The sequence below is a fragment of the Barbus barbus genome (genome assembly GCF_936440315.1).
Source record: "Barbus barbus genome assembly, chromosome: 29".
In the NCBI taxonomy this organism is placed as follows: Eukaryota; Metazoa; Chordata; class Actinopteri; order Cypriniformes; family Cyprinidae; genus Barbus; species Barbus barbus.
In genome coordinates, this window is record NC_136757.1 from 8470744 (window position 1) to 8491740 (window position 20997).

The window sequence follows — 20997 nt, forward strand, 5'->3', positions numbered from 1 at the left end:
CCACACACAGTTTTACACACTCCTCTGAGAGTTACAGAGCGACGCTTCTTTCCTGTCTCTCAGCTTGTCTCAGAGTGACGTGTGAAATTCCACACCGGCTTTCAAACTCTTTTTGCAATTCATGTTTACATTCTGAAGCCCAGTGTTACAGACATTAGCACTTCTCTTTGTTGTGATCTCCTGCAGTTTTCAGTTAATTCGGCTCAGATTATTCAGATCAGATTCACTGAATTTCCAAGTTTTTGCAACATTGTCCATTCACTAGATCACTTATATTTACACACGGTTATTATCAACCCATCCAGAGTTATTGTCATTAAAGGTAACTATTACAAAGATAAATACTATATGGGAAAATGTTTTAGACTGCTGTACGGAAAAACAATTTTTTTTTTTTTGGTGTACTTGTTTGGTGTACTTGTTTTTTTTTTTTTTGGTGTACTTGTTTTTTTTTTTTTGGTGTACTTTTTGTTTTTGGTGTACTTGTTTGGAAGTGCATTTAACAAATAAAACTTAGTTTTCTTTTTGGATTAAGTATAGTATAGTGTGTGATTTAAAGCAGCAGATGGAACAGTTTGTGGCCCTGTGTGAGACGGGATGCAAATTAATACACTATATAATTCTAAACCATACAAAAAAAAAGTATAGTAGTAATTTTCAAAAAATCAAATGATGTATATAAAAAATAAAGTTAACAAACTAAACTCAAATAGCAAAATACAAGAACGCAAAGCAACGAAACTAGAACACACTTGTTATAATAAACAAAGCTGTCTATCACATACTCGCAATGTAGACACTGTTGTATATAATTACAATAGTAACTTCATGTCATGTTACTCACTTGCAGTGTCAATACATGTTCACTTTATTCACAGATTAACACATGGAAACACAAAGCACAAGAATAACCTGAATTATTTTTGTCTCCCCTGTTAGATCACGACTGATCTGAGGCAGCGCTGCACAGACAGTCACACCGGAACATCAGCGTCAGCGCCGATGGCGGCAGGGATCATCGCTCTTGCTCTGGAAGCCAAGTAAGTGGAAGCAAACTACTGTATGCTCTCATTTCTCTAACAGCTGTTTAGTGGAAATGTCTGCTCCAGGCTACTTCAGTGGAATTAGCATATTTATCCACTAATCATGAAGGTGTTATGTTTACTCTCCAGTTACTTTTCACACTCTTACTGACCCTCTGACTTAAAGGTATAGTTTACCCAAAAATGAACATTTTAAGAATGTTGATAACCAAACAGTTGACGTTAGCCATTGACTTCCATAGTATGTTCATTTTTGGATGAACTATCTCTTTAATTCAGAGGGTCAGTCCTTATAGAACATCAGTTCCTTATTTCAAAAGTGCAAGAAAAATCCAGACCCCTTCAAAATGCTGGGACTCTAAACGCTGTGTAGCGAGCGGCGTGCTTCCCGTAAGATTTCACACAGGAAATTGAGGAAAATCTTGACATATGGCTGCCATGTGACTGTATATTCCCAGCACAATGCAGCGAACCAAACGGAGTTAGATTGTTTCGATATTTCAGGGGGATATTCGGGGACACATGGCATCCATCTCTTTTTGGTTTGATGTTTGATCCCACTGTGCATGGTGAATTATGGGAGCGAATGTTTCAACCAGACATCCAGGCAATAAGTGAACTTTGTGAACTACAGCTGAAAACTGCGGCCAGTGTGATTGTTTGGATTATAATAATTGGATTTTTAAAAATTCCAGTTTGGAGAGATTATTTAGTCACGCAAATGGTCACGTAGTTGCAAATGTCCAGTAATCTTATTTCTGACTCTCTGCTGCAGTCCTTTCCTGACGTGGCGAGACGTGCAACACATAATAGTGAAGACATCTCGTGCTGGCCATCTCAGCGCTCCTGACTGGAAAACCAATGCTGCTGGTTATAACGGTAACAGCCTTTTTAAACCGTTTTTAACGGGCTTTAAACTGCCCTGTCTTGTTTTAACCACTAGATTAGAAGTGATGCTTGTGTGAAACACAGCATGCCCAGAAATATTCAAATGTTAATTTTATTGTGCTCAGTCTTCTGTTTTTTTCCCAGAGTAGGGTTGGACAAAATACCAAAATCTTATGTCACGATATGAGTAATTTTATTTCACGTTAATGACATCACAATTTAGTTATTTTTTTCTTTAAGTAAGGCTTTTATGACACCAATATTTTTATTTATATATATATATATATATATATATATATATAAATTTCAATACCACAAGAAGCATAATGTGTAAAAAAAAAAAAAAAAAAAAACTCAAGACAAATAAACAGTCAGAGCAAAGAAACGAATTACAAGCAATAGGACAAAAAACTACAGCAGAACAAGGACCCAAATGAAATGGACCTATGCGAAAAACTTCAAGCACTAGAAATAAATAAAAGTACTAATTAAATTGTATGTTATGTACAAAAAACTCTTTGTAAGAGTCGAGAGCAGCAAGAGATTTTCTCTCTTTTGTTGTTTGATTAACATTAATGACACAGACAGCAGCAGGTTTATTAGGCTTCTGTCACTTTAAGACTGAATGCACGGATCTAATATACTGACACATGCATTTTCTTTCTCAACTGTTTAAGTTCACTTAAGACATAAACAACTGTTTTTTGAGGATACATAAGTGTGTATTTGACCGTTCAAACCCAATAAGGCAGTTCAGGCTATCGCAACTGTACAGAATGGAAATGTCACATGAGCATAACCATGATAAAGATGATCCAAAATCCAAAAAATGTTCCAAAGTCCAAAATCTCTACCGGTTGATCAATTTCTACCGGTTCACCAATGGTGCATCACCCACGTCATTCCTGACTGTGCTAAACAATACATTTTCCAACAACACCTGGATTAGGATTAGGGTTTTTATAGTAAACCAAAACCATAAAAAAACTTTATTACTTAAACATTAACTGAAATATGAAATATAAAAATATAAAAAGTTTATAATTTATTTGCCAAGGCATCATTTCTCATTTTTATTTAGTTTAACAATGTACTAAAATATCTACAACTAAAAAATTTATAAAAATGAATAAAATCTATATCGACGTATAAATCGCGATTAATCGTATACAAAATAAAAGTTTTTATTTACATATTATATGTGTGTACTGTGTAGTGTTGTCAAAAATATTGATATTTCAATAAATATCGATACTGAAATATCTGAACGGTACCAATATTAATTTCCCGAAGTATCGATACACCGATACTAGCCGAGCTGTCACTTTCACTTCTCTCCAAAGGCGCGTGGACAAGCACCACACGTGACCGCACTCGTCTCCTTTGCTCTGGTTAAATAGCAAAAGTGAAGTGAATAGAAAGATGACTGCTCTGGTTGTTAAAGAACACAGCAGGAGCGCTATCTGTAGGGATCTATGATCTCCGCGATGCAGAGAACGCGCACGGAATCCAGTCATAAAAACGGAATTTTCAGTTTAACGCGGATTGTCACAGAATTTGTCAAAGTTTGGATGAATTAATCAAAAGTAGGTCATTACACTTGAATCAAATCGCGATATGGACTAGTATCTGTAAATATTAAGCTGCAAAAGTGGATTTAAATATGAATCCTGCATGTTCTGCGCGTCTCTGTGTGAATGTGCTGCACGTGCGGTTTTGTTTACTAATGTGGCGCTCGCGGTGATTTCAGCGTCTGCCGTCTCAATGAGGACATAAATACATCAACAATATCTCCAGAACTGATCTGAAAGGCACTTTACGAGCATTTTACCATTTAATTTGAGTAAAACTAGCATCATATCACACACACACAGAACTTTAGAAGTATTCACGGCAACCCGTCAAAATAAAAGTTCGGTTTAACTTAGCCTATTAAAGACCGTGTGCCAGAAATAGGCTATATTACTATTATTTAGTAGAATGTACATAATACTACTACTTACTACTACTGTTCATTTTTTTAAAGAAATAATCACAAAATATTTTAATTTTAATAGTAAATCCCCTTCATTTGCCAAAAATGTAAATGTTTAATTTTCATTAATTAAAATATAAATTAATTAAAATTGTTTTATGCCTTCATCTGATATCCAGTAAAATTTAAATACACAACACAGAATTTCTGAGGGGGAAAACACATTTCATAAGGCTACTGTAAGAATAAATAAAAATTGTTTGTATGCATTCAAATAATAGACATGCTAAAACACAGAATTTGGTAACAATAAAACATAAGGTGAGAAAATAATAAAACCTTTCATACGGCCCTAAAAGTGTCATTTTTGTTACACTTTTAATAAATTAAATGTTAAATTGTATAATTTTCATGATTTTAATGAATTAGACATGCTTTTAGATTAATAGCATTTAATTTGACCATTAAAAAAAAAAGAGTCCAGAAAAATTAAAACGGAAAAAAACGGAATCCAGAAAAATTAAAATGGAAAAAATTGAATGTAGAAAAAAATAAAACGGAATTTGGGGAAAAATAAAACGGATTTCATAGGGCCCTATATCTGGAAATATTTTGGTTATGAAGCAAATGAGAATATCAACAAATAGACCTTTGGATTTTAATTAGTACATGTATTAGTAAACGTTAGTTTCAATTAACATTTAACTAAGATTAATAAAAGATTAATAAATAAATCAACAAATGCAGTACCTCAAGACATTTTTTTGTTCATGTAAAATATACCGCATGTTCTCGACTTGTTACATTTATCTTTAAATTAAAAAAATTACCCCCTTAATATTGTGGCAGTTTTTTTCACCGTGGTATCGAAAATGGTATCGAGTATCGATATTTTTCAAGGTATCGTATCGAAGTTAGAAATTCCAGTATCGTGACAACACTAGTACTGTGTATATTTACTATGTGTATATATAAATATACACACATGCATGTATATATTTAAGAAAAATGTTATATTTGTATAGTAAATATATTTATATATAATATAAATATATACATGTAAATATTTTCAAAATGTATACTGTATGAGTGTGTATTTATATATACATAATAAATATACACAGTACACACATATATTATGTAAACAAACTTTTATTTTGGATGCAATTTAATTCTTTGACAGCACTACTAAAAATTTTACTAAAATTAAATGAAAATAAATAAAATAAACATAAATATAAAAACTAATTCAAAATATTTAAAAAACCTGTAATCGCGTTTCAATGATACTAAAATAGCACTGATCTGCATCATGATTGATGGTAATTTTGGTGTTTGTAGTAACTCTAAATCTGTGTGCATATTGTTATTTTTTTGTTGAACAGTTAAGTTGTAAATATTCTTACAGTCAGTCACCTGTATGGCTTTGGGCTGATGGACGCAGAGGCCATGGTGAAAGAGGCGGAGCGCTGGAAACAGGTTCCCCCACAACACATCTGTGTGGAGAATGCTGATAAACAAATCAGGTATATGCAACATCCAACAACAGGTCACATTTATATTGTTATACAAGTCATAATAAATGTAGTTTTGTTTCCCGTAGAACCATCCGTCCAGAGCATGTTGTTCGTTCGGTATACAAGGCAACCGGCTGCACGGATAATGCAAACCATCACGTTATTTATCTGGAGCATGTGGTTGTGCGTATAACAATTACTCACCCGCGACGAGGAGACCTGTCAATCAACCTAACGTCACCATCAGGGACAAAGTCACAGCTGCTCGCCAATAGGTACAATATACAGACTATGCACTAATCTTCAGTAAATGGCTACTTTGATAGAATTACTGCATATTGTGGTTTGTTCTTTATCCCTGGTGAATATCAGTGGAAGAATTCCCAGATTTCCACTGAATTGGTCCAATATTTTTAAGTGCATTTTGTGCTGTGATGTACCATCTGTTTATTGTAACTGCAGACTGTTTGATCACTCAATGGAGGGCTTTAAGAACTGGGAATTCATGACAACTCACTGCTGGGGAGAGAAAGCTGCTGGAGACTGGATACTAGAGATCTATGACTCTCCTTCCCAACTCAGGAGCCAGAAAGCACCAGGTACTTTCTCCAAGCAAAACACACTATCTGTTACTTCAGCCATTCCTTCACCTTTTAAAACACCACATGGTCTTACACAGAGGTGATTTCACAAATATATAAAAACATTTGTGTTGTGTGGTGTACCGCTATTAAAACATGCACTGCGGTGATAATGATTACATTTGAACAGATCTGGTAGTGTGATAGAAGTTAATTAATTAATGTGTGAGATTTCAAGTTGAACCACATTTTTTTTCTACGTTGGCAAACGTCCATTGACGATAATGCAGGCGGAATATCGAAGCTGGATGTGACGTCTGTTTCCCCTGTTGTCAGGTCACATACAAAATATGTTGTTTTAACAATATAATATCTAGTTATAATGGGAAAACCATGTCGCTTTTATGGCATATGTTGTTATTACAAGAAAATACAATGTTTTAACGACTCATTTCCTAGTAGTAACGAGATATTATGTAATTTAAAACAACATAATTTAAAAATAATGAGATGTCATTTAAAAAATAAATTAATCAGAGATGCACCGATTGCAATTTTCTTTGCCGATTCCGATGTCCTTTTTTTTTTTTTTTTTTTTTTTTTGGTGTGACCTGCCGATACCGATTTTTGCCGATTCTAACTTTCTTTCTAAGAGCTATAATTGACAGCATAAACAAAAATCCAGTTTTTTTTTTTTTATGCAAGTAAATTTACTTAAAAGAAATTCTTAAACATTACAATTCCCCCAATCTGGACTAAGTTACAGATGTTTTCTCACTTAAACAACTCTCAAAATAAAGTGCTCTGTGACCGGAAAGAGCTAGGATAACAATTAACTGAAAATGAGTTGCTGTATATAACAAAACAGATGTCATTTCCCACTATGTTTATAAATGGTAATTTTTTCCTCATTAAATGGTCATCTTTCACATCAAATTCTTACATTGTTACAATTAATTAAGTTCTATAAGAAACTGTAGAGTTGTTACCATTCTAATGAAATCAGTATCAAGTAACACCATCTTTCCACTGCAGGAAACACAAAAGCTGCATCTGAAGTGGCACAGACTGTTTGATGAAGCTGAGGTGCCATAAATGCATTTACACCGCAAAAATTGCAAATGCATAAATAATTATAAAGGATTAATGTTTTAAATAATTTTTGAACATACAAATAAGAAATGTAGGAAAAAATGCTATGATACTTTAAATATGAAACCATATTTAAAATTAATATGAAATTAACGGTTTGAGTCATTCATTCAACTGATTTATTCAAACGGCTGATTCATTCAGAGTCGACGCAAGTGACTGTCTTTGTGAATGGATTGCTGAATCATTGACTCACTCGATTCATTTAAAAACGTGGATTCATTCAGTAACAAAACACTGCTGTGTTTCTGGGAGAAACACAACAGTTCTGCCGTGGCTTTGATTGGAACTAGTTTCGTTTGCGAAATTCAGCAAAAACAGTCAATAATGAGTCTAAAATGTAAGTCACTTAATTTTAACTTCATTTATTGAACTACTATTGCATAAAATCAGTCTAATCATGTGTAATTGCAGTCGTGTTATTCGGGGGAAACATCTTGGTCGTGTAATGTTGCTTACCTATATCATGGATTATAAATATAGTTTTTATCTATATCATATATTATAAAAAAGCCTCATCTGCATGACATATATACCTTATCAGTCACTGAATGCAATAAAATCATAATCATTCTTGGGCGAAAATTTTTGTTGGCCAAGTTATTTTTGTTATTGAAGTTTTAATCGGGCTTCTTGTATGGTTGGGCAAGTACAATTCTCTCTCACTTGATGTCAAAACGGACTCTGAATCGGCAGGCTGACCGGCGGGTCACCGGTCCAGGCTGATCATACAGAAAAACGGCCAATTCTGGTCGCTGGCCGGTCGATCAGTGCATCTCTAGATTTAATGATGTAGTATCTCATTAATATATTGTTTTAACATTACGGCCCGGTTTCACAGACAGGGCTTAGAGTAAACCAGGATTAGATCAAAGTTCAATTAGGACATTTAAGTAATATTTATGAATGTGCTTAGGAAAAAACATTACTGGTGTGGATCTTGAGACAAAACAAAGGCACTGATATATTTTAAGATCAGTCAGTGCAAGTTTCTTTCAGTTGAAACAGCTCAGACTTGCATTTTAGTCTAGGACTAGGCTTGAGCCTGTGAAACCGGGGGAACATCTCATTACTATGACATAATTTAGTGGGAAAATATTTGTGTGGCAGCAATGTGACGCAACAGTTTAAAAAAATAAATCAAATATGAACAGTAGAAATCAAGTATATCTTGTAATATTTCATAAAACTACTGTTTCTTACAGTTTATTTGATCAAATAAATACAGCCTTGATGAGCCTAAGAAACATTTTTTCTACATATTTCATATATAAAACTGAGGAATTGTATCTGCAGAACCCAAAACAATCTTTTTATGTATTATATTTGGCAGAATTATTCTAAATTACATATAATTAACTATAAAAATTATATTAATTGTAAATTATTTAATCCTCCTTTCATTTCATCAGTCTTTTAGTTTAAGTACTGATACCGCGATACTAGTGGATAACCATTTCCAATTAGCAAGGCTGAGAAATATTAGTTCTATAAATGAGGGTTTAATTTCACTGCACATCGAGTGACTTGTGATTCATTCCAGGCAAGCTGAAAGAGTGGTCTCTGATACTTTATGGCACCTCTGTGCATCCGTACTCGTTCCGCAGTGACAAGCCCCGCTCACTGGTGGAGTCTCAGCCTGATGACGAGTACAGCGAGGAGTATGTGGGTAAGTAGATATTATATTGTGCATCACTGAGTATTGTGGAAACTGATCAGTTTCTGTTTCCTCTCATAAGGCTCGTGCCACCCTGAGTGTGGTGACAACGGCTGTGAGGGTCCGGGGCCCCAGCAGTGCATCACTTGCCTCCACTACTTCCTCAAGTTCAAGAACAACACCAGGTACACAGCTTTTCATAACATCAGTACATCTTAATAGCTATACTTGATTGGTGTGTTTTATTTATTTTTTTTATAAACTTTTTATATATAACAATGGCCATTGTTTTAGTTTTTTGTCTGGATGCATTAACTTATACAAAGAAATATTAAAAATGCGTTTCATGTGGTAGAACCAATGTGCACACATTTGCATGAAACAAAAATAATGAATGAAATGATTTCACATATCCATGCAGATCCTTTGTGTAGAGATCAATAGGTGTCTTAAAACCCTCAATACCACGACTGTGGTGAGACCCTTGAGCAAGGCACCAAACCCCCAACTACTCCCCGGGCGCCGCAGCATTAGCTGTCCACTGCTCCGGGTGTATGTTCACTACTGTGTGTACACTTGGATGGATTAAATGCAGAGCACAAATTCCGAGTATGGGTCACCATACTTGGCCACACACCACTTCCCTTTCCCCTTTTTTCCCCTAAAATATCTGATATTAAATTCCATATTTTTATGACATGACAAGGTTTGTTTAGATTGAACTAGAATTAATTAATAATTAATCTAATAATATTTACAAAATAATTAAATAAAATTTGTAAAAAATAAATAAAATAAATGTATGCTTAAAATATTCTTAACCTGCAACATATATTTAATCAATACTTATTTACATTATAAGATGTGTTAAGAAATTTTTAGTCATTAAATTTGAACTTTGTATGTGAAAATCTTATTTAAAAAAAATATATATATATAAACTACTTTTAAATTGTTTGGGGGCAGTACAATTTTTAATTCATTATAAGTGACAATTTTAATGTTTATAACATTTTAAAATGTTACAAAATATTTATTTTTCGAAGAAATGCTATTTTATTTGAATGGTGATATTGAATTATCACCTTTTCCACAAAAATATAAAGCAGCACAACTGTTTTCAACATTGATGAACATAATTTTTACTGTTTCTTTTATTTTTTTGATAAAATAAATGAGAAAAGAGATTCTTACTGACCCCAAACTTTTGAACAGTAGTGTATGAGAGCAGCATGAATACATGAGTACATTTATAAGAGCTTGATACATTTGTCACTGACCCACATAACTTTGGTGTGAAACTCAAACCAGTATTAAATATCCATGTATTCATTTGTCTGGTATGTAACCTTATAATGAACTGCCTAATATACAGCCAGTCAGTCATTATTGCAAAAAAAACTCCCTACAGAGTGAAGACCCCAACATGAAGCGTGTGTATTGCGTAACATAATTAGAGCTACTAAAGAATTGAGAAAATTAATGCATTTACAGACAGGGTGTATTACTGAGTGAAAGTACTTTTTTTTTTTTTTTTTTTTTTTTTTTTTTTTTTATTATTGAAAATAATTTGATAATTTTGAGTCAAAAGATTAATTAACACACATTAATTTATTTGTGTGCGTACATGTCATGATTACATTTATAATTTTTTGTTTTCTGGCATCCCAAGTTACACAAGCCGCACTCACATCTGGAGCTGATGGCTTTCTCAGATCCTGAATTTTTCCTTTGTTTCCTGCTGAAAGTCTTTCTTCACGGCTGCCAGATGTTGATTTTTCTGGTCTCATGTGGCTCTTCCTGTCTGTGTCTGTCTCTCTCCATTTCTCTTTCCACCTCCGTCCGTCTGTCTCTCAGGATGTGTGTACCTGAGTGTCCGACCGGCTTTTTCCGGGACGATAAGAAGCGGTGTAAGAAGTGCTCTCCGCTCTGCGAGTCTTGCATGGGCAGCCGCAGCGATCAGTGCTCATCCTGCCGCCCGGGTCTATACCTCATGGAGGGAGGAAACAACTGCGTCAGCTCCTGTCCTGACGGCTCCTACCTGGACCTGGGCAAGTCACACTTCATCTCGCTCCAGAAAACCCCACATACTGATTGGCTGTTGAATTTGAGACCTCATGTGGCTGTTCTCTCGCAGACTCCACCACGTGCCGGAAATGCAGCGAGAATTGCAAGAAATGCACGTCTGCGAACATCTGCACAGAATGCCAGACCGGTCTCAGGTAATTCAGCCCATCCACCTCCTACATGTTTTTTTGGGCCAGTATGTGAAATACAGTCAGAATCTTGGACTAAAATTACTGATACCTTCCTACGGTCTACGTTGAGCTGTCAAAATTAAGCCAAACGCTGGCTAAACGCTGAATTATCACTGGAAACATCCTGTCACACACGGTGCAGCTCTTGGGTTCAGATGTATGTTGAAATACTGTCTCTAGTGAGCGATTCTGCTTGGGCTTTTCCTACTCCTCTCTGACGTTCGATAAAGAGGTGGAAAAAACAGAGAGAAAAGAAAAACAGATCATGGCACAAAATCTGGCGTAATGCACTGCAGCTGTTCTGTGAATGGTTTTGAAATTTTCTCTGAATATACGTAAAGGTTTTTCACCCACTCATTTGGACTTTAATCCTTCGTTGTCGATCTTTTTAGACTTGTTTAGACTATGGAAGGTATGAAGCAGGATGGCAAGACTAGACCACAGATGAGATTAATTTTTCTACCCGCAGTTTCTCTCTGTTTAAGGTTGCGATTTGAGTCTTTGTAATTATTCATATGGCTAGTCATTCATTGCTGTTTTTGGAAAACTTTATTAGTTTACTGCAAAAAAAATAGCACTATTTTATAAAAATTGTGATTTAAAAAAACAGCTGTACACCAACCATTTTGAGAGGTATTTTCTCACATATTGTTACTTTAGCAACCATATATTTTTGAAATGTTGAAACTGGCAATTGAATGTTCATGTAGTTTAATTAATAAAAAACAAAAATGGATAAGTCTCAAAGAAATTCCATAATCTTATAATTTTTAAAAATAATAACAGAATTTTCTTCAGTGTGTTTACATTTTGACACGTTTAATTTGCATGATTGTTCATTTGCGATTTAAAGGTTTATTATTATTATTTACTCACAAACAGCAGTTTCTTCCCAAAATATAATAAAAAAAATTTGAGCTTGACATAACTAGAGAAAATACTTTTTATTTTAGAAATGTGTTAATCAAACTTTTCAAATGTCCTCATATATCAAGGATTCCTGGTTCTTGAAATGGCAGTTGTTGACAAAATCAAAAATCTTGATTTTTGTTAAGGTTTTAGCTTATTTTATTGCTTGTTTTGTCTTACTTTAAATAATTTTAAGTCATCTCTTGGAAGTTTGCTGAGGCCCCCAGTGGGTCCCGGGCCCCTGGATGAGAGCCAATGCCTAAATATTTAGTTTTTTAGCTTCACCTGCTGTCATCATTATTATTATTTTGCACACCAACAATGATAATTCTCATTTTAATGAGTTTTTACTTTGTAAATTCACTATTCTGTTCCCCTGATATGCTCTGGCGCCCCCTATGGAGGCTCATCTCACAGTTTTAAACCGTGACGTGAAGCATAAGTGTGTAAGAAATAACTTTGTCTTGTGGCTCAGTCTCAGCATTGAACCCCTTTGAGTAATTCCCTCTTCCATTCTGTCTCTCCCACTTTCTTTGCTTCTGTCTGTCTTTCTGCTAGTCTACAAGGGAATAAGTGTCAGCTGAACTGTGAACCTGGCACCTATTATAATGGCCACCGACGAGCATGTGAAAAGTGCCACTCGACTTGTGCCACCTGTGCAGGTAAACACTTTACTTGTATTTATGGTACTTTATTTTCCATTTAGGTTTGCAGTAGGCTTTGATTTTGATCTTTTGCTTAAAAGCCATTTAAGAACTTCAAGTAGTCGTTTTCTATATTCTTTTGGAGAGAATACTGATTGGTAATTTATACACACACTTTTTAATTTGCAATTTGCATCCAAAAATGAAAAGAGGATATAATCATCCTAGGCACAAAAAGGATGCACTGCATGATGTCATTTTGAAGTTCTAGACTTAGTCTCAGAAGGCACTTCACAGTCTTGCTATTACGTCAGCACTGTTCTCTCCAGTGTCCAGAAATGGCAGCTAATTACTAAGGCTTTGCAGAACAACCAGTGCTTTGCTTCTGAATATAGTTTATTCAGCACAATTACTGTTGCTAGCTCAGATTCTGCCACAGATTTTAACAACAGATTTTAAATCTTTATTGTATTCTGAAAGAATCACTGGTCACAAAAAGCTTTTCTGGTTCAAGTCACCAGGGTGAATTTAAGTTCTTCTGGGATGTATAATAGTTTGGTAATTAAAGTAATAAACACCGTTGTAAACGACCTTTTGAGTAGACTCTCAATCCAAGGAAACACATTTTCACCATATAAGAAAAATTGGTAATTTAAGTTACAATAATGATACAGAAAGTTAAATATGAGGTACTAAGTCTTAATTCAGAGATTAAACATCCAAATTATGAGATAATTATGAGACATTTAAATGTATATACTGTAAACAAAAAAATAAATACATTTATATACTGTCATTGAGATAAAAAGTCTAAATAAAGATATTTTTGACAGTGTCATAATAGTTTATCTCATAACTATAACATGGGGCCAGATTTACTAAACAGGTCAAATTAACATTGGAGCGGAATTACATAAAACCACCGATGGGAGGGGAAAATTCTGCATGTGATTTACTATCAATGCGCACATTAGAGAACACCGACGCAGCCAGATCATTTCCAGAATGACCAGCGCAATCTACCAAGAGCTGCGCAAATTACCGCCTGCTTTTTTGGAGCATTAAATAATGGTGCAAATACAGGTCAGGCGTAAAAATAGCTATGTCCACACCTTTTCAGCACTAATTCTTCACTGCACGTCTTTAGTAAATCCTGACAGTACTATTTTAACGCCAAAAGATGATTTGCGCTGGCACAAGCTGTTTGTAAAACTGGCCCTGTGTGTTATGATTTTGACTTATTTCATAATTATTTATGGGTTTTTGTCAATTTTGACTTCAGTTTTACCGATCTCTTAATTATGACCTAGAAAGTCATAATTTTGACTCATTTCATAGTTTTTGTCATACTTTTGACTTGTCGGTTTCAACTTTCTCATATTTCTCATTTGAGTTATGTCATAGTTTTTGTTATAATTTTGACAATTTCTTAATTTCAGCTTTATCACATAACTGTGACTTAATGTCATAATTTTGATTTATGTCAGTTTTGTCATAATTTTCAGTTATTATGTCAAAAATGACTTATGTCAGTTTTGACTCATGCTAGAGTTTTTATGTCATCATTTTGACTATCTCTCAATTTTTAATTAGTATCTCATACTGATTTGTTTATATATGGCAGAAATGGGCTTCCATGTAAATGTCAATAGCTCAGGGATTTAATTCTTTTTAATATTAGCTCCCATCCATCATAATATGGGTCTTTTAAAATTAGTTTCCCTACAAGTTATTTGTGTTTTTGTAACAATACACTCATGTCAGTGGCTTCCAAGCATTCTCAGAGGAAACCCTTTCAGGAAGAATGTCTCTGTGTGTACATTCCAAAGTGTATTCCAGGTTATTTGCGGTCTGGCTTTTTGGGAACATGATGGTATCCCCTGTGCTCAGGAACTGGCATGGAAGCGTGTAATGAGTGCGCTCCGGGCTATTACTTTGAGGAGTGGCGCTGCGTCTCCAGCTGCAGTGTGGGATATTACTTGGCAGAACAAACAACAGACAACGGAGATGTCCAGAAGTCCTGTCAAAAGTCAGTATTTCAGTGCTAAACGTGACATCCGAGAAAGCGTTTACATTTAAAACGGTAACAATGCGTCACGGCTGTGATTGTTCCTGCAGGTGTGATCCTACCTGCTACGCCTGCGCAGGCCCGGGGGAGAGGAACTGCAGCACCTGCGTGAGCGGCTATAACCTGGAAAACGGTGTGTGTGTCGTCAGCACCATCTGCAAAGATGGTGAGTACTGTAGATTCATCCAGGCTAGCTTTTGGTTAGCTCCTTAATTTTGTGTTTTCTTTCCTCCAGTTTCTGATCTGAATCTTTTAAAACAAAATATTTTGTTTTTGCATGGGGTTGAATCATGGTCTGTTTATTTAGTTTTTCTGATGTTGGAAAGATGTGTCCAGATTACATTTCACCCCAAAACAACAAGAAAATTATATTTTGCAGATACCTTTTTTCCCCATAAGCAAGCACATTTAACCCCGAATTCTTATTTTGCGTTTCACGTGAATGCTTTACTTGAAGTTTGGTGTCAGTACAATTGTTTTTACAAGTTGATTATGCCCACCAAGGCTGCATTTATTTGATCAAAAATACAGTATAATTAATATATACTAATATATTAATATTAATAACGTAATTACAATTTAAAAGAGCTGGTTTCTATTTGAATATATTTTAAAATGTAAATGTATTCCTGAGATGCAAAGCAAAATTTTCAGCAGCCATTATTCCAGTCTTCAGTGTCATATTATACTTCAGAAATGATTTTCTACCTTAAGAAAGATTTATTATTGTATAAAACATCTTGAAGAGCTACTTGCTCATTAAGGAAGTAATCCTAGAAGGTGCTGTTTGGTTGGGTTTAAAGCAACTATTACAAATAAAGAATTCAAGGCACTTCTTCTGGTCCAAAAGAGTTAAAAAGCCTTTATTCACATTCTGGCTATCTCAATAGACTTAAAAAATGATGCATTTTGGTGTTCAGCCTTCCTCAGAGTGTGTCGGGTATAGATTTATTATTATCAATGTTGGAAACTATGGAAGGTCATTTAAAGGGGTCATTGGATGCAAAATTCACTTTACACGTTGTGTGAACATATGTGTGTTGGAAGTGTGTGTACACGTCCATCCTATAATGATAAAAATGGTTTCAGTGGTTTTTTAAAAATCCCTATTTTAAAATCCCCTTTCTCAGATCAGGCTGTTCTGAGGTTCCTGTCAGAATGACGTAGTTCTGTACAGACTCCTCCCACGAGAGTTGATTGACAAGACCGTCTTACCTTAGACCCGCCCTGAGTGAGCTGAGAGCTGTCCGCCATTGTGTCGACTCCGGTGCAGGGGAAGACGAGATGTCTCCGGTTAAGCGATTTAAGTGTTTAGTTGAGGGATGTAATAATGAATATATCATATCGTTATTTACTCCCAACACCTTAGCCGCAGAGGATTAACGTTACTTTCACTTTGAAGGGAAAGCGCCGATCCCCGATCTGCATAAATGTGTCTATGTTCGCCCGAATAACTCGTAATCCAGCTTTATCTACAGAAGAAGTGAGTATAAGGGTTTTTATGAATCTTTGCAAATTGCCTTTCCTAATAATGTGCTAGTTAGCCAGTTTCACGGCTGAAGTTTAGTTTGCGCCATAGATATACCTAGATGCCTCATTATCGACTGTTTCTATGGGCCACGTCAGCCATGCGCCGTTTTTGGAACGATCTGCGAATTGACTGTGCGTCTACAACAGCAAGTTATACGCTTGTATATCTTTGAATATTTATTGATTATTACGGTGAATGCGAGATGGCTGACGCGTCAACGTATCTGGAGCGGTCGAATAGGGAATCTACACATATCTATGGTCTGCTCGTCACTCCACAGAAGAGAGGGGCGGAGTCAGCAGAGCTCACTAGCATTTAAAGCAACATGGACTAGAACAGCGTGCTGAAAACCGAGCTGATTTTGACAGGGTAAAGGTGTTTTTTACACTACCATTGAGAAATTTTAACCAAAGTATGTTATAGACTTTTCATTAAGACCCTAAAGAATCATATCAACTTGTGTAAAATGGGCATCCGATGACCCCTTTTTAAAAAAAAAAAAAAAAATCTGCTTTTTTTTTCTCGCAATTCAGAGTTTACATTTCAAAATTCATTTTCATTGTTTCTGACACAGAACTTTTAAAAGTATGTACTTGTGAAATTGTTTGTGCAAATGTGAGTTTATATCTCTTAATTCTGAGTTTATATCATGTAATTCTGAATTTATATTTTGGGATTCTGAAAGACAAATTTAGAATTGGGAGAAAGTCTTGTGGGATAGAAAGGTCACAGTTAACTTCATTTATTTTTAACCTATTTTTTCATTGTAACAAACTTCAAATATGGAACTGGGATGCCTAATATTTTTATGGTAATCGTGTTATTTTATTTCAGCATACTTTAATGAATAGAATGTTCAAAAGCATTTTTTGAAATTAGAATTTTGGTAATAACATAAGTCTTTACTGTTGTGTTTGATCAATTTAATGCATACATTTTTTTGAGGGGAAAAAATCTTTCAAAAAGGTAGTACAAAGAATACCACCATGATGTACAAATTCTTTTGCAATATAAAATAAATATAAAAATTGTGCAAATAACACAGAAAATATTATGCAAAATATAATTTTTTGAAAACTTTCTTCTGATTTTGAGGTGAAATGTGCCCAAATATTTCAGGCCAGTTTATTCTCTACATGTGAATTTGGGGAACCTTGAGTTCAATATGGACTACATTTTTACAGTGGAGCGTAATGTCTGCTTTTTCTAGCAAATGAAAACAAAGTTACACTGTCAACCTGTGACACTGTAAAAATGATTTTTTTGATCTCTTTCTAAACGTTTGTTCTCCTTTTCTTCCCGATGATCTTTCCTTCAAATCTTTTTATCCTGGATTCCAATCGCACCTGGATATCCTCCTCCGTCGACCAATCAACTGGATTATAAAAAAAAAATAAACCCAACAATTGCCCGCCATCTCTCACGGTGCCCTGATCTGCATCATTTCCTGTTCGCTGCCCAATTGCGTGCTGTCTCTCTGCTACTCTCTCCTCTTCCTGCTCTCTGGAAAGCAAATGAAGAATCATGGGCTGAGGGAAGTTTCTGTGTGCTAGTGAAAAAGAACAATCTGTGCCAGAGGAAGGTTCTGCAGCAGCTCTGCTGTAGAACATGTTCTCTAAAGGGCTGAAGGAACTTTTCCGGCCCCACTTGCCGCTCACGTTCCGCTAATTTATATTCCAGTCGGGAACCTCGAATATGGGACTACATCGTGAGGTTTCCCGATGCCAGAACTACAACAAACCTACCTTTATCTCTGTGTGTCTGTATGTGTGTGTGAATGCGAGTGTGTCGACAGAAGCTGTCAGGGTGGTGCGACTGGGATCAGTAATAAACAGCAAATCATACATGTCAGTATTTTGTGACCAAAGCATGGATGCCAAATTTTTGTACCTTTTTCTTCGTTTTGGGTCCAAGAGAAGAATTTGGAGCGACATGCTGAGCGTTGAAGCGGTGGTTATTTATTTTTCCACAGTTTCACGCATGATAATGACAACAGTGATCAAAGCCAGTTTGTGCATATTCTGAATAAAGCACACTCAGAGAACCTCTACGAGTTTCAGCAAGACCTCTGTGAGCAAAGGGACACGTAAACCATAGCACAGGTTCATCCACTGACCTTCATGACCGCGGTTAAATCGATAGCTGACTCCAGAGGTACAAGGTACTTTTCTGAAGCGACGAGTATTGTACTCACACTAACGACCTGCCATTTAGCCGAGCAAATAAGATGAATGCGTTATGTCAGGTGGTCTCACTGATCAGAAATTCTTCACCTCAGGCTCATATCTCATACTTGTTTTTGTGTGCGTGCATGCGTGTGTGTTTCAACATCATTGCATAAGTAGAAAAATAGGTTTTCGTAAAACCTAAACGTAAGTAAGTGATCCCTGAAGAATCGTTGACTGGGTTGAAGTACAGGCTTTAGTCGTGGTAGCTAAATGAGGTTTGAAATGCGTTTAATTCATTTGATCAGTCCATCGTATATTTTTAAAACAAATCCCTAAGTGTGCATTTTTATATCTCGCTATTTCAAAAAACAACTCCACAATATTAATGATTCATGTAAAGAACTTTATTTACAGCGCAGTGTCCGTTTCAACCGCTTTCCTCAAGAAGTATTTATATTTTATTGATTCATCTTGGAAATGAAAAGTGAAACTGCTCGACTTTAAAATGGCCACCTAAAATAGTTCATGATTCCAGGTCTTTATGAAAGTAACAAGTCTGTGATTCACATATGTAACTGGTGCTATTGACATAATGGAGTTATTAGAGAGTGTTTTTGAATTCACATTTCCAACAGATATTTGTGAGTTCGAATCGAGTGTCTAGATTTTCAGTTGATCATATTGGCCGTATTTACTTATGCCCCTATGTTGGGAAACAGAAATAATACTTGAGGCGAGTATACTACGTTTTAATAAAGGTCAGAAACGAGGTGAAATGTTTAGTTATACTAATAGTACTACACAACACAAATTAGACTTCTACATTCATTAAGGACATGTTTGACCAATCCGCTTTTGCGCAATGTTAAGGGGATTTCTATGTCTTTTATTTATGAATGATGTGGTTTAAGATGACATAGCCTTTTATTTATGAAAAAGATTTATAAATGGTCATAGTTGAAATAAGTTGTGTTCTGTGGATGGGATTGTCCAACCACTTCATGCTAATTGTGTATTCATGACACAAAAAAAAGTTGTAGTATGATTGTACGTTTTCTGCGAACTCAATACATGCAACGTTACATAACTAATGTTATATAGGATTACGAGAATCAGTCTATGTTCAAATGTGTTACATTTACTCTGTTCTGGCAACATTTTTTCTTAATGTATATATGTATTTTTATCACTATTAACCTTAAATATATTTTGCACCCACATTCAATTGAAATAAGGGGAAAATGGATTCTAAAAATTATTTTGTATTTCTGTTTTTAGCCAACTGCCATGAACAGTTAGTCTAGAGATGAAGATGTGTTGTAGTCAGGGCCAAGAAAAATGTTTTATCAAGTAGAGAAGACTGGACGAAACAAATGGTTTACTGATCTTTTTATTAATGAACTTTAAAATAAAAATAAGACTCAGAGATTAAGAGAGACTACTTTTGTTTGCTCGTTTAGATTCTGGGCTACTTTCTGAGAAGTCAGACTTGGTGAATAAAATGGGTGAAACAAGTCATATATAGAGCTCTTTTGACTCGGATCCATATACAACCACATAGCAACATGCTAAATCACACTCAGAAAAGCACACAAAACTAGTGTTTTGGTGGCGAGTTTTACACTGACAAGCACCGCTCACATTTTCAGCGTAAAAATATTGTGTTGTCAAACCGCTTGTTTACTTTGACATCTAGAAATATTGTTCAGAGTTGAATTCTTGTGGTGAACTGCTGTGAGAATGATTCAACTTCTCCTTGTTTTCTTTACAAAAGGCCCTTTTTGTTTTGAAGAGAACAATTCGGCATTTGACCGAGAGAAATTCATCTCGAATGCGCAGTGGTCACAATGACTTTAAAAGAGACAATATATGCGTAGCCCCTTGTTCTGACCTGTGGCCGTTTCCTTTAGAACCAACATTTCTAAAATATTTACAACTCCCACACAACCATCGTCACTTTCCTGTGGTGAATAACGTGATAAAGAAATTACTATTGACACATGCTGTTTTAAATGTTACAAACCTTGAGGAAATATCCAAGTGATTCTTCAGTGTTTTTGCAGTTTAATGCAAGCAGTTTGAGTGAGAACCCATTTAACTGTCATTGGCTTTGGACCCATGTTTAGTCTAGTGATTGACAACTCAATTACGGTGATGTAGGGTCATGAGCGGCTGCTTCAGGACTGTCAGAATTGAGTGAATGGAGTGTATCGGAGCGTAAGCCTGAGGTCATCAGAAGGGTCAGCCAGCTATAGATGTCCAGCTCACTCTAAAGGAAATCTCACAAACACATTGCTTAGCCTGGGGTTAAAGGTTAGCTCAATGCATTTAGATTTTCTCACATTCCCATAACATCACTTTGGGATAGTTTTGATCCATTCTGACACCTAGAGAGTGAAAAATATGTTTTGGTTATACTAATAAAGGTGTCAATTTGAGACACCATGTGCAAGATTTTTTTTTATTATTGTGGTCAGTTTTTTGCAACTCAAAAAATCTATTTATATACAATCTTCATAAGCTTTCTTACTACTTTTGAGAGTGTTCTGATTTATGAATCCTGCATGCGCATGGCCTTTGAATTGTCTGCAATCATAAATGTCAGC

General features: G+C 35.3%; 1 protein-coding gene across 3 annotated transcripts in view; it reads left to right on the plus strand.

Moving 5' to 3' along the window:
- LOC306849493 (proprotein convertase subtilisin/kexin type 5-like) overlaps positions 1-20997 on the plus strand; it is a 45160-nt gene that overhangs the window by 22842 nt on the left and 1321 nt on the right. The window contains exons 9-21 of one of the 3 annotated variants that reach the window (XM_079384564.1): positions 940-1040; positions 1819-1922; positions 5315-5432; positions 5510-5698; positions 5886-6022; positions 8700-8825; positions 8896-8998; positions 10671-10864; positions 10951-11035; positions 12539-12642; positions 14515-14653; positions 14743-14858; positions 17735-20858. In XM_079384564.1, the coding sequence (XP_079240690.1) occupies positions 940-1040; positions 1819-1922; positions 5315-5432; positions 5510-5698; positions 5886-6022; positions 8700-8825; positions 8896-8998; positions 10671-10864; positions 10951-11035; positions 12539-12642; positions 14515-14653; positions 14743-14858; positions 17735-17850 (1632 nt within the window). In that variant the 3' untranslated portion in view covers positions 17851-20858. Of the gene's footprint in view, positions 1-939; positions 1041-1818; positions 1923-5314; positions 5433-5509; positions 5699-5885; positions 6023-8699; positions 8826-8895; positions 8999-10670; positions 10865-10950; positions 11036-12538; positions 12643-14514; positions 14654-14742; positions 14859-17734; positions 20859-20997 lie in introns of those variants that run through there. The other 2 variants (XM_079384565.1, XM_079384563.1) reach the window with 2 other exon arrangements.